This window comes from Cardiocondyla obscurior, linkage group LG03 (genome assembly GCF_019399895.1).
Source record: "Cardiocondyla obscurior isolate alpha-2009 linkage group LG03, Cobs3.1, whole genome shotgun sequence".
Classification (NCBI taxonomy): Eukaryota; Metazoa; Arthropoda; class Insecta; order Hymenoptera; family Formicidae; genus Cardiocondyla; species Cardiocondyla obscurior.
Window position 1 is genome coordinate 2,437,014 of NC_091866.1, and position 16,361 is coordinate 2,453,374.

At 45.2% G+C, this 16,361-nt stretch overlaps 1 protein-coding gene across 8 annotated transcripts in view; it reads right to left on the reverse strand.

The window, feature by feature from the left end:
* LOC139113942 (zinc finger protein 541) overlaps positions 1 to 16,361 on the reverse strand; it is a 344,562-nt gene that overhangs the window by 126,379 nt on the left and 201,822 nt on the right. For all 8 annotated transcript variants that reach the window (XM_070675406.1, XM_070675404.1, XM_070675403.1 and 5 more), the window contains one exon: positions 5,293 to 5,430. In XM_070675406.1, coding sequence (XP_070531507.1) covers positions 5,293 to 5,430 — 138 coding nt within the window. The remainder of the gene's footprint in view (positions 1 to 5,292; positions 5,431 to 16,361) is intronic.

Here is a 16,361-nt window from a genome sequence, read left to right on the forward strand (position 1 = left end):
AAACTCACTCGTACCGTCCGTCCTCTTCCTCCTCCTCTCTTCTCTTTTACATTACGGAAATTTCGAGAGAATGGCGGGCACACGGGCGATATCGCGGCGCGGATCCGGCGACGACCGTAATCCACCGGCGCTTTTATGTAAACTGTAATATTTACGCGTCTTCGTAAGACCGTCTCGTCGAGCCGATAACCAGTAATAGCTTCCCGAAGTATCGAAAATACTATTTAAACGCCGTTAATAACGATTATCGTTACATCGGCGCCATTCGTTAGAGAATCAATAACCCCCACATCTCCGGGGAATATTTTAATATTGCGCGCTACTGGCGCTGAGTATCGATGTGCATTATACCGCGATTGGAAGAAACGGATAATACTTTTTTCCCGCGTTCAATCTAAAATTACATTTTTCTTCGTGTTACTTTTTTCCCAAACGTCACACGCGTAAACCGCGCGTTTCCCTCTCTGTATTGTTTTAAACTTCTTTTTTTTTTTTTTTTTTTAAACCCACGAGAATATTATAAAAAATTATTATTATAGAAAATATATTATAATAACAAATATGAATCAATAAATTGATTTGGCAATCCGATATTGCCTTTACATCAAAAGGAAAGCCCTTTTTCCATCAAGATTACCGTTGTTCGTCCGGCTCGGGTCAATTTAGCATCATTTGACACATAAAATCAAGTTTCTCGCGAATGAATTCTCTACTACGTAGACGCGCGGAGGGGGAGGAGGGAGGGGAGGGTTCTAAGAGCGTAAGACGCCGAGTTCGAGTGCTGATCGAAAGATTGGATAAGGAATCCATAAGCTCCGACGTAATCTCAGCGTGTTTGAGAGCGCATTGGAATCTCGGAGGACTATCCGACGAAGTGAATTCCCTCCAACGGAGGATGAAAAGCGAGCAAGAAGAGAAGGAGGGAGCGGTGAAGGGCGGGCCGGCGGGCTACGGGTGAGGGCGAGAAAGGATAAGAGCGGACGGAGAAATCTGAGGACGAGTTTTCTACCAACGGATCTGTTTCGATATCTCTCCGCCTCGGCAATGGGGCTGCGACGACCGCGGGCTGTGGATTTTTGCAATTGCATCGGCGAATCTCGATCGGTATTATTTAGAGAGTGCCGGTGGCGTTATATTGATCGCCAATACGCCATGCCGTCATTATGGTCGCCAACTTCTCTCTATTCGCTTTCCGTGTATCATCAGACGTAATTCTCCCATTAACCGACCCTCAAATAAAGTAATCCGGCGCTCGAAAAATATATTTCAAGCCAAAATCCCGTTCTCTCTTTCATCGAGAAGAATGAAAAATGTAGCTTTACGTGCAAAATGCTTTCTTCTCGCTTCTAAATGTTTTTCCGTCCGAAAAATCAGCGAATGCGATGCCCATGCGACAAGAAAACGGGAGGGGAAAAAGTTATTACGCATAAAACGTACCCAATCTTCTTCCTGAGAAACTAGCGAATTCCAGAATTTATGATCGAGGAAAAGTCTAATCTATCATCATCATAAAAACTGGAATTACTCTTTTCTTATAACTCTAAGAAGAAACATTTCTCGTTTTAATAGCGCTAAGAATGATAAAATACTGCGATTATCAGAAAATAATGTGACATTTCTTTCGATGTTTGCGAAGGCTATTCAGTGAATTAACGTGATAATCTTGAGAAACAAAATTCAACATTATTACTGACTCGCCGTTATTAACTCGTTAATAATAATAGTAATAATACAGCGTATTAGTTTGATAATATATATTACGTACTTGAGCAGGATCAAGCATTAAACGCATCGTAAACGCGATTGTTACGATAATGCAGCATGCAATTGACGCAGACCTTTCGCGAATAAAATTATAATATATGCAAAACGTAAACGGCTGTTATTTCACCGGCATCTGTGCCTCGATAAAAATTTATAAACTCGTATGCCGGGTAACATTCTTTATTGCTGTAATTAATTAATCAGCTCGCGGCCGTCGCAACCATTTTTATTATGACTTAGGTATCGATAATGCATCAATCGCAAGTCGTAAATAGAATACGTAGCAGCTGCCTACGATAGTCGGGGTTATATTCATCGTTTACGATCACCAGTAATTGATGTCCTATCCCAAGCACCGGAGCTTATGCAATTACGTAGGGAAAGCGTGCAGCGGCTTTCAGAAATGATCAATTTAAAGAACACGGGACAGAATCCGGAAGCCATTCAATAACAAAGAAAAGCCGATCATCCGCATTAGAAGCAATTAAAGACAATACACTACATATAAAACGATGAACAAAAAAAGATAAAAAAGATAGAACAAAAAAAAAAAAAGAATTTTTAAACGTAACAATAACGTTAGAGAAATTTTTCGTTTCCCTGTATTAAAAATCGAAATAATCCCGAGTGAAAATTTGTCTAGCTATTTTAATTTTGTAGTTAGTGATTAGATCGTGCAGATTAGATATTCTTTTTGGCGCGTATTAGTCTACCGCGCATACTGACTTGCTAACGCTAACGCTCATGCTAACGCGCGCTCGACTGCTGAGTCCGTCGGGCCCACCGTTCGCCGCGCGCGTTCAACGTGGTTAGCTGTGAGCACGTGCTTCTGCTTACATCACCCGGTAGTTATCATTATTGTACGGTCCACGTGGTAAGGAACCGCGTGGCGGCGGCCGGCGGGCCCGGAGGTCAGCGGCCGCGGCAGTCGAGCGCGCGTTAGCTAGATCAGTACGCGTAGTAGACTAGTACGCGGAGAAAAACGTTTAGATATCTGGCTTTTTTGGCTCGTTATTAGAGAGTAATAATTGTTTAGTACCTAGACGTTTTGAGCGTTACATTTTTGGCTCAGTGCTGGACAGTTTTTGCTAAGCAGCCACGAGATAAATTATGGATTAGCCACCTAGTTATTTCCACTTGAGAATGTCGTAAAAACGAATGATTCTTTTAACGGAAGGTAATAACAGTGATTTAAAATAGTCGAGAATTATTTTATTATTTTTTTTTTCTTTTTTTTCTTTTTTTTTAATAAAAGACCGCAGATCAGAAAGGAGCAAATTAACGTCTATCACGCGGCGCGCCGACGCGCATCTCGAAACTCGATGGAATCAAGAATGCCACCACCGCGCCAAAGTAAACTACATCACGTCCGACTGCGATTGCGCTTTTCCCTTATTACGAAGCAGTTCACGGTATTGTTTCAAGAACAACGGGAGCGATCGCGAATTATCCGACCGTTCAACTCGTTCCATTCGTTTACGCGACCCCGCAATCAGCGTATATCGGATCGCTCTCGCAACGAAGAGCACGAGAACGAACTTTCCTCGCGAAATTTACATTTATCGCCGTTTCTGAGAACAAGCGCAATCCATATGCATATTATTTGATACGAATCGAGTGTTATCGTTGCAAAAATTGTGGCATAAAATTTTCCCCCTTTTTTTTTAATAGAAATATATTTATTTAGGGCATTTATCGTATTTATTTTATATCAAACTTTTTAGTTGTGCAAAGACATTCGGTACAGCCGTTTTTTTTTTTCTTTTTTCTTTTTTTTTTTTTTTTTTTTTTAGCAAACCTTAAAGAATAAATTGCATTTCCCGCTTGTATCACTGGTTACACAAACGCCGCTTGGCGCGTCTTACGCTAGACGATACATGCAAGCAAATCATCTTGCCGCGATGAGATTTATTCATAGGCGAGCCACATATCCGTGCGGCCTTCCGGTTTGCGGTCTCTCCGCACCGTCGCATCGCATCGCATCGCATCGGTACAACCGCTCGCCGCGAAATTGTTCTAACGAACTTACACTCGCGCGAAAGTTATGTCCTATCCCATACACGCACGGTCCACAAAGAGAGGCCGCGCCGACCGCGCTCGTTTGGAGTTTGGCGGCAAAATCCGGCGTCGACTTCCTCCTTCTCTCTTTCTCTCGCTCGCCTCCTCCATAGCTGGCACGTTTCGCGAACTAACTCTCCAATAAATCCATTCAACGTGCACGGGAACCAAAGAATGATGAAGAAGGACTTCCTGCGCCGCGAAATATAGGAAATGAGAGAACGCTGGTTGCGGAGCGTGATGAAAAGCGCTCGAGCCGCGCGAGTTGCTTCGCGAGCTTCTCCCAAGGCTCGTCTAACAAAGTTACCTAACGCTCTGATTCAATTTTCAAATGTACGAATTAACGGTATCGGTGCACGCGCGGAAAAAATAAATAACGTCGAACAGGTGCTAAGCATATATCTTGATCTGTATTGATTACGACTTTTGGCTCCGCTCGCGGTGCTCGTTAGAATTCGCGTGGGAGCCGCCGCGGGTATTAATGACGTCGCGGGCTGCGATGTTTTGCATCAGATTTTATAAATAGGACATTTTGATTCATTGGACACGTTTGCTGAAAGCTGCTGTTTCGAAAATAATATCAAACGCCGCGTATAACACGATCTGCTATAAAGCAGATAGATGATTTAGATAATTTGGCCAAGTGCCGTTTAAAATTAAAGCCTTATTTTTCCCAAATAAGTATTAAAGTATTGAAAAACGATGCAACGCGACGGCGCTCGTCCTCCTTTCGCGTGTCGAATTAATAACTATCTCCGCCCGGAGGAAGTAGAATGTAATAATTGGAATTACACCCAACGGCTGGTCCTGATTGTCCCTCAACATTTCCCCAAGAAACAAAGCGCGCGCATTGCACTTGTGCACGACTGTCCCGACGGTGGCCCCTTATACTTGTCGGAAACAATAGGCATTATGTGCCGCGGCACACGCGCGACAACGGCTTTCCTCCCTCCGACTTGTTCGAACTAGTTATAACCGCTGTTCCTACGTGCCGCTGACGAGGAGAGCAACAATTACGTTAATGCATTGTCCCGTGTTCCGGCGCTTAACGACTCGGCGCCCCATCGACGTTTTGCACTCTCGCAGATTGAATTAAATCGAATTACGGGAAGTCGCGCGTTAAAATCATTGTCGGGCGGGCTGCAATTGTCGCAGTTATCTTATGATTCATCATCTTATCTTCCCTCCCTCCCCCGAGTCGAAATTGAGAAATTAAGCACTTCGATTGTGGCGCAATGTGACGGGCTGAAGCCGCGCCTCGACAAGAAACTTCGTCGTAAGCGCAAATTTAATTAGGGGCTCGTTATTTGTTGGCGTTTGCTTTTTCTATCCGGTGCGCCGGAAATCTCTGACGGTCATTAATCGATCGCGAAGCCTCGTTATTTGTAACAAAAATTAAATTTCTCCCCCGGCGAGTGCAATTATTTTTTGTGTCGTGCAAAAATCAATTGACAGATAGAGATAACTGACCGGTGTCGTTGTCTCCTGGAACTCCGAGACTGTCGCTATTGTCATTGATGAAGGCCTCCGCCGTTGACGTGAAGGTTTGAGGTGATAGCGTGAGGTCCGGCCCGCTCTCACTATCGAACAACTCCAAGTTCCCATTTCCTGAAACATATAGAAATAAAAGAAAGATTAATATTTATATCATTACACGCAATAATATTATAATTATTAAATTGCGTAAAGTAAAGTTCATAAATTTTACTCGAAACTGAACGTAAAATTAAATTCATAAAAATTTATTATCTGCGATAAGATGACGTTAGCACGAAAAAAAAAATGAGGCACACATTCGGCTCGGAGAATGCGACCGACTGAAACCTCGTGAAATCTTTTTCGACGTTGATTTCGATGCCCCCTCAATGCCAACGCGCGCAATCTCGAGGTGACAGGTGACCGGCGTTGACAAACAAACAAGATGCTTCGCGCGCTAGAAGTACGTACGATAAAAATAACTCTCTATAAATGAATCGCGGTTCTAGCGCTCGGAATTATTGTTCTTTTGCGACGTCTATTAATAGCGGTATATTTCTATTTTATTTTTCCCGGATACGTAGCGCGATACATATTTTTAATAGTAGCTTCACATACGCGATGTCTAAACAAAACGCGAATAATTCTTGTAAAAATGTATGCTGTAAATTTGCAGCTTTCATTAACTCTATTTCACTATCAGCGCGCGACAAAATTACCCACTACGGGTTAAACGAGAATTTCTCAGCTGCACAAGAGTAGCGTAACTCGCGTATCTTTCGCATATCTCGCCACTACACGGTAACAACGTTGGAGCACACTTGAAAGATCTCGCAGACGGTGAAGATCTCTCGAGACTCCGGATGGTTTCCGTGATACAACGAGAGCGGTTATGCGCCAAACTTTGTGCATTTTAGAATACCAAGGTATCCCACTTGTATTAATTACATTTCGTTCCGCAGTTAACAATATTCCGATCAAAACGGTGTCACGGTGATCACAATAATTGCGAACAGAAATAACCTAATAGCCGTTTCCGATTTTTAAGTAACTCGCAAAATATAATTCGCAAACTTTCTGAAGATAAGTAGCACACGTGGAACGCAAATAGAATTTAGAAAAATGTTTCAAGAGCGACTTGACAAACGTCGGAAACCATTATAAAACAAAAAAAAAAGAAAAAAACCCGCGATTGCATTTATTATAATGAGGAATCGAGGATTAACCCGGTTAGGGATTGCCACGATTTTACGACTTATTAAAATTCAAAGAGCGCGTTTCGCAAAAAGGGGCCAGGGGGTGGTTAAGCGTGACGACGCAAACGGAGTAGTGGCGTCGCCGGCATCTTCATCTGCGTCGATTCCTCGCCGTCCGATTCGTGCCGACGTAGTAAGTGCGGCGACGTTACGACACACTCGAAGCGCTTGCACACGACGAACGGCTCCGCACCCGTAAATATTTGACGACAATTTGATCTGCACGAGTCGGGACTTAAATCCCCCTGGGGATACGGACGAAAGCGGCTTACGGAAGCTCCGTCGTCCGCGGCTTTCGACCCGTTCTCTCATCATCGGGCTTACACATCTCGAGACTCTCTCGCGGAAAATATATATATGTATGTATATATATATATATACATATATATCTCGCAAATATCGATAGACAACGCGGACGTGAGTAACATTGTCCCGGGTCTGGCCAATATACGTCCTAATAAGCCTCAATAATAACACGAAATCGCATTCTCCCGGATCAGTCGATTGACGTTGTTAATAGAGCCACCGATAACAATAGTTAGCGTTGCGGGTGCAAATATCGTTTTCTGCTGCAACCGGCCGGATTCCGGCTTTATACGGATATTTTGTACACGTCAATAATGATATTGACACGCATTAACCCCGGCTTAATAATGTTGCATAATAACAGAGCGACAGTCATACTATCCATAATTGTTTGTTCAATGTTGAGCTAAAAAGATAAATTAATTCCCAGATAAGATTTTTTTTTTTTTCGTGAAAATGTGTGCCCGAAATGCGAAGATGGAAAGCAGCCGTCTCGCTATTATATACGCAAGCGCGATCGATCGAGGGTTACATTTATTGCGTAAAAAGCAGCAGTCGTTTGTTTCTGCATTAAAGCGATTTATTCCCGGTATACATTTTGCTCTCCCCGGGAGGTAGATTAACTCGCTCGAGGGGGGAGGGAGGAAAGGGGTTTGGAGACAAGGAGGACATTCCAATAGCACGTTCGGCCGCGCCTCGTCGTTTTCGCCCCCTCGTTCTCCACTTACGTCGTTGAAGTGCGCATCCGACTGCAACGCGGGAAACGGCCGAGGGAAACGACGGCGGGTCGAGGGGGGAGAAAGCATTAACATACCTGCAATATGCATGCGAGGTGGTGCACTCATCCGATTCGACGTTGCCGCGCGTGCGAGGGCTTACACAGGAATATTCGCGTTAATTCAAAGCGATGGTATGCGCCCGCCGCGGATTAATATATTCCGGATTATCCGTCTGTGTTTGCGTTAATGCTCGCGCCGTTGGGTTAGTTAAATATGTAAATATAAGCGGCGTGCGCGCGCGGCCACTCGCCGGACGTTACCCCTGGTTACTACGTCGACGTGTGGTGGAATGACGAATAAGGGCGACGGCAGCCGTGCCTGCGAAAAAAATGTCCGTCCTGTCGAACGATCGGATATCGATATACGTACGTGTATGTATAATTATTGCGTTAAAGGTCTCGCGCGTATTCTTTGGGGCATTTTTTTTTTTTTTTTAAGATTTAAAAACAGCGTTTGATTAGCGTATTATATTATATATTTTTAAGAACTTTTTAGGGACCTTTGAGTAACGTAAAACCCGATAAATGCGAGAATTTAATGCGTCAAATGATCTACGCGAGGCAGAATAGGAAGATACAAGTTACGAGCTCACGTTACAATTTCGAAATATAAATTTTTGCTCCCTTTCCCCCTGCACGTATTAATCATCGCGGCGAGACATTTATCTTCGAAGAACGAGAGCATTAAGCCTTCTGCAAGTAATAAAGGAAGGATTACGCGGGTACGTAATGGAAAATGTCGGTTGCGCAACATCTTTCGGGAGGTAAAGCGGCAACAAAAGAAAAATTCAATTCTCTCCCGTCGCTATTATTAATATCAACCCGGGCGGACCGGCGTCGCTTGTATCAGAGTGGTACTCGTTATGAATGCATATCGCAGTTAACGTGCAACATATGACGCTTGGAGCAATTCTCATGATTAAGTCAAGCTACATCCAAACTGCCGGGAAGAGTAGCCGTGTGTAACGCGCTACCTGCTGTAATAATTTTCTTTCCGCGTCGCTGTGCGCCGCGAGACGCAGCGAAGAAATTTGTTTAACCAAAGCCGGCGACTAAACGACGCGGCTGCAATCGACGGTGAGATCCATTCGCGCGCGGTGAGAGAAAACGGCGCGGCGAAGAGAAGAAGCTGCGAAGTGCGGGCAAAGGGGGAGAAGAGGGAAGGGCTTTAGATACGGGGGGGGTTGGAAACCCGAGCGGCGCAACCGAGTTTATTCGCAGCGCGCGCGAACGAACCCGACGAAGCCCAGATATTAATTTTCTCGATGTATATGGATGAGCACTGACTAGGCCATGTTGCGGGGAATGGGCAGGGGAGAACGGGCGAAAGTAGAAGGTCTGGTGGAGGAGGCTGCGGTGGTGCGATGGTGGACGTACCTGCGTAACGACGGGCGGAAAGGGGAAGGAAGGAGGATGATGCGGCTCCGTGCACCGTCGGGGAGGTGTTCGCTCGGAACGGCGAAGGGTGGCTAAATTGCTATCGATCTTTCAGCCACGTAAATATCGTTTACCTTGCACAGCGCCCATCTCCCGTGCCTTTCGCATTCCCCTCCTCGGACCCCCGGCGTGTCCCTCGCGCGCCCCCGCCGCCCGCCCGCCGCTGTCGACGCATTACGCGAATATGCGTTATCAGTTTGATGGAGATCCCCGGCTTTTCGTATCACCAATTCTGATAGCTCCGACCGGTCGATCGGTTAATCCCTCGCGCTCACGTATCTTCCGGCGTGCCAAAACTCGACGCTGGCACGAGGTCGAGCGCTTTTAATGCTCGATTTTCGCATCGCTGCGAAAGTCTCGCGCGAGTTCGACACGTTGCACGTATAAATGTGTCGAAAGTTGAACGATAGAATATTTTCTGTCTGAAAATATCGGAGAGAGAGAGCGAGAGAGAGAGAGAAATTGAGGCTGGAAATATCGTTTAACTGCTAAAAAATAATTGTAAAATAACAGCATCAAACAGTAAAAAAAAAAAATAAGAGTTTTTTTATATACGTTAATGGTACGAATTAAAATAATAATAATTGCAAAATCCTATTGAAAAGCACATGAACCTAGTAACTCTAAATGCACACATCTATCCGATCGTTTGGTTTGCGATTGCTCGAGTGCTGGATATAATTTCATTAAAAGCATCATATTTCAGCGTTCGGTAAATAGAACCGCCGCTTATTTCACGGTAGACATAAACGTCCTCGTTTATCGCACGAATCATCAGCCGAAACAGCGTTTGATACCGCACCAAAATTGCGTATGCGAATAGCAAAACGCGAACGAGCTCCGGCGATACTAGAGTTCTTGCAAATTTTATCCGACAACGAGAGAGAAAAAGAGAGAGGAGAGAGAAAGATAAAGAGAGAGGAATGCGTTTAATTATAAGCGACGCGTCGGTTTCTCTCGCGTTTATTCGCGCTCGTAATTACTCGTCGCGCCGATCACCTGTGTATTCGCGCGAATTCACGGAATTCGATGTAATCATCGATTCGCCGGGGACCCGAGAATAATTAATGAAAATTTGGCGCTCAGCGAGCCGAGCTGCAAATTAGGCGACGCGTTCCTTCCGTCAATTAAATGCAGAAGATCGTGAAAGAGCGCGCTCGCCCGGCCAGTTAAAAGGTAGTACAGCGAAAGACCGAACGCGAATTCGCGGAGGTCGGCAAAGGTGTGGCGTATAACTGAGGATATGCAAATTGTATTAAGTCTCCCGCGGCCTTTCTCTCGGCCGTTGCTGGCGGTCGTATCTTCTGTGTCGCAGTCGCCCGAAAGTGGTATTACGAAACTTAAGCCGTAGCGCACAAGTGTCGCGTTACGAGTCCGACCTCGGGAGCACGGCTCCGGCATCCTCTCCGCTTTTGTACGGCATAAGCCCGCGCCATTATCTCGGTCATATCCCCGATATCTCGCTCTTTCTCTAAAATTTAAACTTGGCGCACCTTCGCACATCCCTATCGCGGTAGCCGCGAAATCTCCCAGAAATCCTTCTTGACTATTCCGTCGATTTTCCCGGTGATCTTACGGCGCTCTCCTTCATAGGCAAGTTCATCGCTTTAATCCTCGAACGACTACGTTATTTATGCAACTCTCGATAATTTATTTTATATAGGCAATGTTTGTCTTGTATAGGTAATTGTAATTAAAAATTAATCTCGAATTTAATTACGAAATAATTAGCCGCACTCGATTCGATTATTTACACCTGTATTGGCTCGTTGTAAAATTAATATCCTTTTCCAACAGTAAGAATTTTGGGCGATTTTTCGATTCAACTCATACCCCGCAAAAGCGGAGCTAATAATCGCCGACATGCGCGCCGGTAATCACGTTCACGGTCGAATAACCATACCGTTATAATTAACGCGCCGCAATTAAGGTGGTTTCGTAGGACGGACGACAATCGAGTCGTGATTGTCGATTAAACATTTTCGCGTCGATGCAGCGGCACAATTTCCGAGGATGCGCGGCGCCAGCGTTCCCCTCCCCGATTGTTTCTTCTTTCGCGAAAAGGTGGCTCGTTAGCTCGCGCGGCGCACGGGGGACTAAAAGCGCCTTTTAACGTCCGACATCTACGCGCCGTCGGATTTCGCGCCGGCGGAACTCACAGAGTCAATTTTCGAGCCCGAGCGACCATGAAACGCATTCAGATTTTCCACGAGTGCCTGTGTACGTACCTCGGAATGGACAACTCGACGATATTTCTTCGCGGTAGTTACCAGTCTGCTCGTTTCGCTCAATTTTTAACGCGAGAAAAAAAATAAATATGCGTAATAATACGTCGGTATCTTTAAATTCGCGAGAATCCTATTGTCTCAAATTTCCTCGGATAAAAAATGTAAGGACTGTAACGATACCATTGCCGAAACTGGATCGTTTCTCGAAAATAATACTCTTACGAGTTGGCAAAAGTTTGGTGAAAAGTTTAGAGTTTACGCGATATTTGCATAATTGATTCGCGCGTTAAGGATTCATCGAATGGGTTCTCCAAACGACCGTCTGTGCCGCACTTCGAAGAGCCGCGGCCGCGTATCGATCGTCGGTGAAAACCGGTCGAAGGCGTTCAATGATATCGTTGCCGATCGCTAACGAGTGTCGCGTATAATAACATTTTTCGCACCTCGGGCGCGAAATGACGTTTCGGTAATTAAACGCACGCGCACACGCGGCGGCGATCGCGTTGATGAAGCAATTTTATCGGGCGACCTGCATTTCCGTGCAGACGCGACAACGAGGGGAGGGTGGAGGGGAACCCGAGAGGGAAAGAGAGAGAGAGAGATCGGAAAAACGAGTGGCGAGCAACGAGATGATAGAGCTCCCACCAAACCAGCAAATTGGGGAAGTAAATCGTGCGGGGATACCCTACAGCCCGTTAGCCGCGCGTACGTGTGCACGGCGGCAGGTGAATGGAGCACGTATGCGCGTGCAATTGTGTGAGCGTGGGGTGTTTGCACAAAGAGAGACGGAGGCGGAGGAAATCCGTAACGAACTTCGCGCAATAAGAATTGCAAGTAACGCGCGGCCGCCGGTATTATTTCGGTAGCGAAGTCAATTTGCAATCAGCGATGCAGCCCGCTTCTCCCCCTCGACTCGTCTTGCCCGTCCCGCGCCCGCCCCTACCTCGTGCCGACGAGGAAAGAAAAGTACACCCTGTATTTACCATAATGCGATAAGAGACGAAGGGTATCGTACATTTAAATGAGTCTGGGCTTTCTCTCGCTGGCTCTTTTTTTTTTTTTCCCCTCGTCCCGTCCCTCTTTCTCTTCCTCTCGGCGGCGCGCTTCCTTATTTCCTTAAACAGTTGCCAGCCGCGCAAAATCCCTGTAAAACTCGGGGAAAAGTGGATTTTCCTACTCCCCGAAATTGTTCGCGAATGTGTTCATTCGAAAGCGACTAATGAGAGCTTCGAGGGCGCAATCCTATTTCTTGGCAATGTGTGAATTTGCAAAAAAAAAAAATCTCTACAGTATTTTAATAACATTACGTCTGAATGTCGCGAGAGAATTGACGTTGTCAGAAATTGATACTAATTACCCTCGATAACGCACGATGGCACAGTTTTTACCGTGGGCAGAAAAATTTGTAAGACGCACGAAGAGCGAGAGAGAGAAGAAAAATTACTTCACCGCATTCTTTTAGTGCTCTTAGACGTCGAAGAGAAATTAAGTGGAACTTACGTTCTCTAAAGCGGATCAGTACACACGTTAAGCCACGTCGGACTGTTTACGAGTGGATTTCTTTCGAGAGCGAAAGAAGTTTCGTTAAAGATTCCGTCTGTCAACCTTGCTTACCACGGCTCGCTCGGAGCCATCCGTTGAAGTAGTTTTCCTCCTCTTTCCTGACGAACTTTTCCATCATTTTTTCTGCCCGCTCGCAGCATAAATCATTTATTTATCTTAAAATATATTTACCTACGAGCGGCGTTTTTACTCTTTGCGCACGCAATCGAAAGATAAAATTAATATCTGCAATAATCATATTTAATAATATTAATTAATAAGTTCTTATTACAATTCATATCGTTTTTTTAAAAAAGTTAACTAGTAATTAATTAATTATTGATCTTCTGCTTTTTTTCTTTTCTTTTCTTTCGCACAAAGGTTTTTATTTCCGAACGCTTAGTGGTGTGTAAAACAGAAGCTATAACAGGTGCACTTAAGCGCGATGTAACGAAATGACCCCGTAGAATAGATCGTGGATATAGAAAGCGCTGCTTAGAAATGGCCGCATGCATGCCAAATTTAACTGAGGTATCATAAACGAGCCCATTTAACGAGAAGGGATATAAGGCCGAGGGGGATATAAAACGACGCGGGGAACGCCAAGCGGATGACCGAATTCGAAGATATTTGAATTCTTGAAGTCGACCCCGTATCCCTCCGACCTCCGTGCCAGGTTTACCTATCGAGATAACTTCGCCATTTGCCTAAAGCACCGCCCGTTATGAATGCGCTGATCGCGTGAAAGAAAGTACGCACCTACTTGCCGCTCTTCGCGTTTATTCCCGTAAAAATGGATTACGACTCTGATCGCCCGCATTTGAATAAATTTAAATCTCCAAGATTTATCAGATCACTCGTAAAGTCAAATCAATTTCTCAAGTAAGATTTAAATAATGTCACCCGTGAGAGGCGCGTTAGTTGACGTATAAAAGTGACTTAAATTTTAAATATACCAGACGCCAAGACATATTACTTCACGCAGCAGAATTTGTCACGTATATAGGTCGGATTACATTGATATACATATACATATATATTATCTTAAGCTACACACGCCGCGACTAATATATGCATAGATTAACGTAGGACATTGTCAAATTGACGGGCAAAGTATGCGGGAGTTGCACATACGAGCGCATGGATCAAGTCTTTATCGTGACAGCCGGTGGAGCAGGAATAGATCGTAAGGGATGCGAGTCCTCAAAGGATTTGAGTGGCCAATTTGTCTGAAGCGCGACCCATTCTCCTGATAACGACGTATCAACGACGATCGCGGTCGAAATCCACCTATTCGTCGAACTCTCTAAAAAGACTCTCTCAACGTCAGGGCGGGCCGCGTCTGAGAAAATTAAAATCTGCAGGAAGATAATGAAACGAGACGCGTCTCGTTTGTCAAACGTGTTACGCGTTGTTATTGTAAAAACGTAATTCTCGTCCGCGTGTAATTTCAATTACATCCTCGTAAATCTCCGCACATCCACGCGCGCGTTCTCGAGGGTCTTTTCTATAATCATCACTCGCGCGGGAGGATGAGCGTGTCTCGCTGCGCGGCGCGGGACGCGCGGGTCCCGCGTCGGGCTATGCAACGAGCATTAATTAAATCGAGCAGGTCGTGTAGAAGAGAGCGAGTGGGAGAGGGTCGGCATCCCTTTGAGCTTGCGGCAGTCACTATCGCAAATTAAAGTCCGGTTTGGCGCGCGTGAAAATAATTCCACGCGCGCGCGCGGGCACGGATTCCGCGCGCTTGGCCGGCTCTCGATTCGGAATATTTATTCGGCGAGCCGGATTTATCGTTGCCCGCCCGTACCTCCGTTTCACCCCCATCGGCGCTGGGTGTGTGCGCCGCTCGAATATATATCCTGCATCCTGTATGGGAACGCGCGCGTTCGTGGACACTTGGGATAATCCTCTCGAAAATATCAAAGGATATTCAAGCGATTCTTTCGCAATTCCAACCGGCATGCGGCGCAATACCGTTCTTTGAACTCGTTATTATCGTGAAATAGCGCGCATGATCCTTTGTTGACTAACCTAACAGGAAATGAATTAATTTCATAGTCCCTGGGATTTTATAACTGTCTTAGGTAAACCTTTTATTTATTTTTTAATTTTATTTTTATGTTTTTTATTTCAACCAACGATAATTCCGGCCTTCACTCGAAACAATAATTAAATCCTCTTAATAATTATTAAAATAAAATATAAATGCAAACGTTAATTAGTCATTTCTTTCAACGGCTAACGATACAGCTCGCTTGTTACGCGCTTGTTACATGCGGCAGAGAAAATTGCGTAATAGCTCGATATCCATCGCGCGATCTCCGCGTGAACTTTCCCCCGTCATCGTAAACTCTCGTTAAAATAAATCCGAGATTAAACGTTCGGTGCACGCGCCCTGCCGTTCGTTCCGATCTCCGGGAGAAAGAGTCGCGGGCTAAATAAACGCTGTAACGAGCTACGGGACAATGGTAATGACGCGGTGGACTTTATCACGCCGATGGAGAACCCGTGAATTTTCATTAGGCTGCCGTGGCCTGGGAAAGCTCTCTTTTTTCCCCCCGTCGCGTCGCGTTCGAAGCCTCTGCAGTCTCGTTCCGGATATTCTTTTTGCCCGATCTCTCCCGGACGTCCGCAGCCACGGTACACTTAATCAACTCTCGTTACGGTCTAATGGCTTAATACCGCACAGATAGCTTTGTCCGCGGATACGTGAGAATCCCGTGAGTTAATATAAATTTAAACCGCGATAACGCTCTTTATCGGGTGGTCGAAATCGGGCGAGATTTCCCGGCTTCCTCTCATGTCGGCCGTAGATGTCCAAATGAGCCCCGACTGTTCCGTTGCCCGATGCCGCTCGCTGCAGCTAAACTTGTCGCCTCTAACAATCTACGCAATGGGAGTCTTGGGTAATTGGCTCGATGCGACATTTGCCTTGCACACTAACACAAGCCTGTGCCGTTAATAAAGCACAGAGAAGCTGTAAAATAATTACTTGCGACTCCGCATTTTCTAAAGTTCATTAAAGTAAAAGAGTGGCCGCGCAAGTTGAAAAAATATTTTTATTCAAAGAAGGTCAAAAGTTGTAATTATAAAAGTCTATTAAAATATATTCTTTGAGAATTTATGGTAGGTTGATTTTAGCGTGGAAATATCATTTTATCTTTCTCTTTCTCTCTCCGGTTAATTCAAAACTCCCATGTCTATTCACCCGGGCTTTGCATAAATGTTAACCACGGAGTTGTACTAGCGAAATGGCGATTATGCTTCCTATTATCCAGACTTATTCGGCAAAGTAGGGACTTCTGCCGAACATTATTCATGACGATCGATATAGCAGGGGGGAGGGGGAGGGGTTTCCGTTCTTTTGTGGCGTCCCGCAACGAAGCGTGGAATACCGTTGTAGCGGCGCGTGGAATATTCATGTATGCGCAAAGTGCACGTGAACTATAACGACGGCAATCAAATTTCGCTGGTGCAACAGCGGAGTATGCGACCGCGAGAAAAATTTGAGAT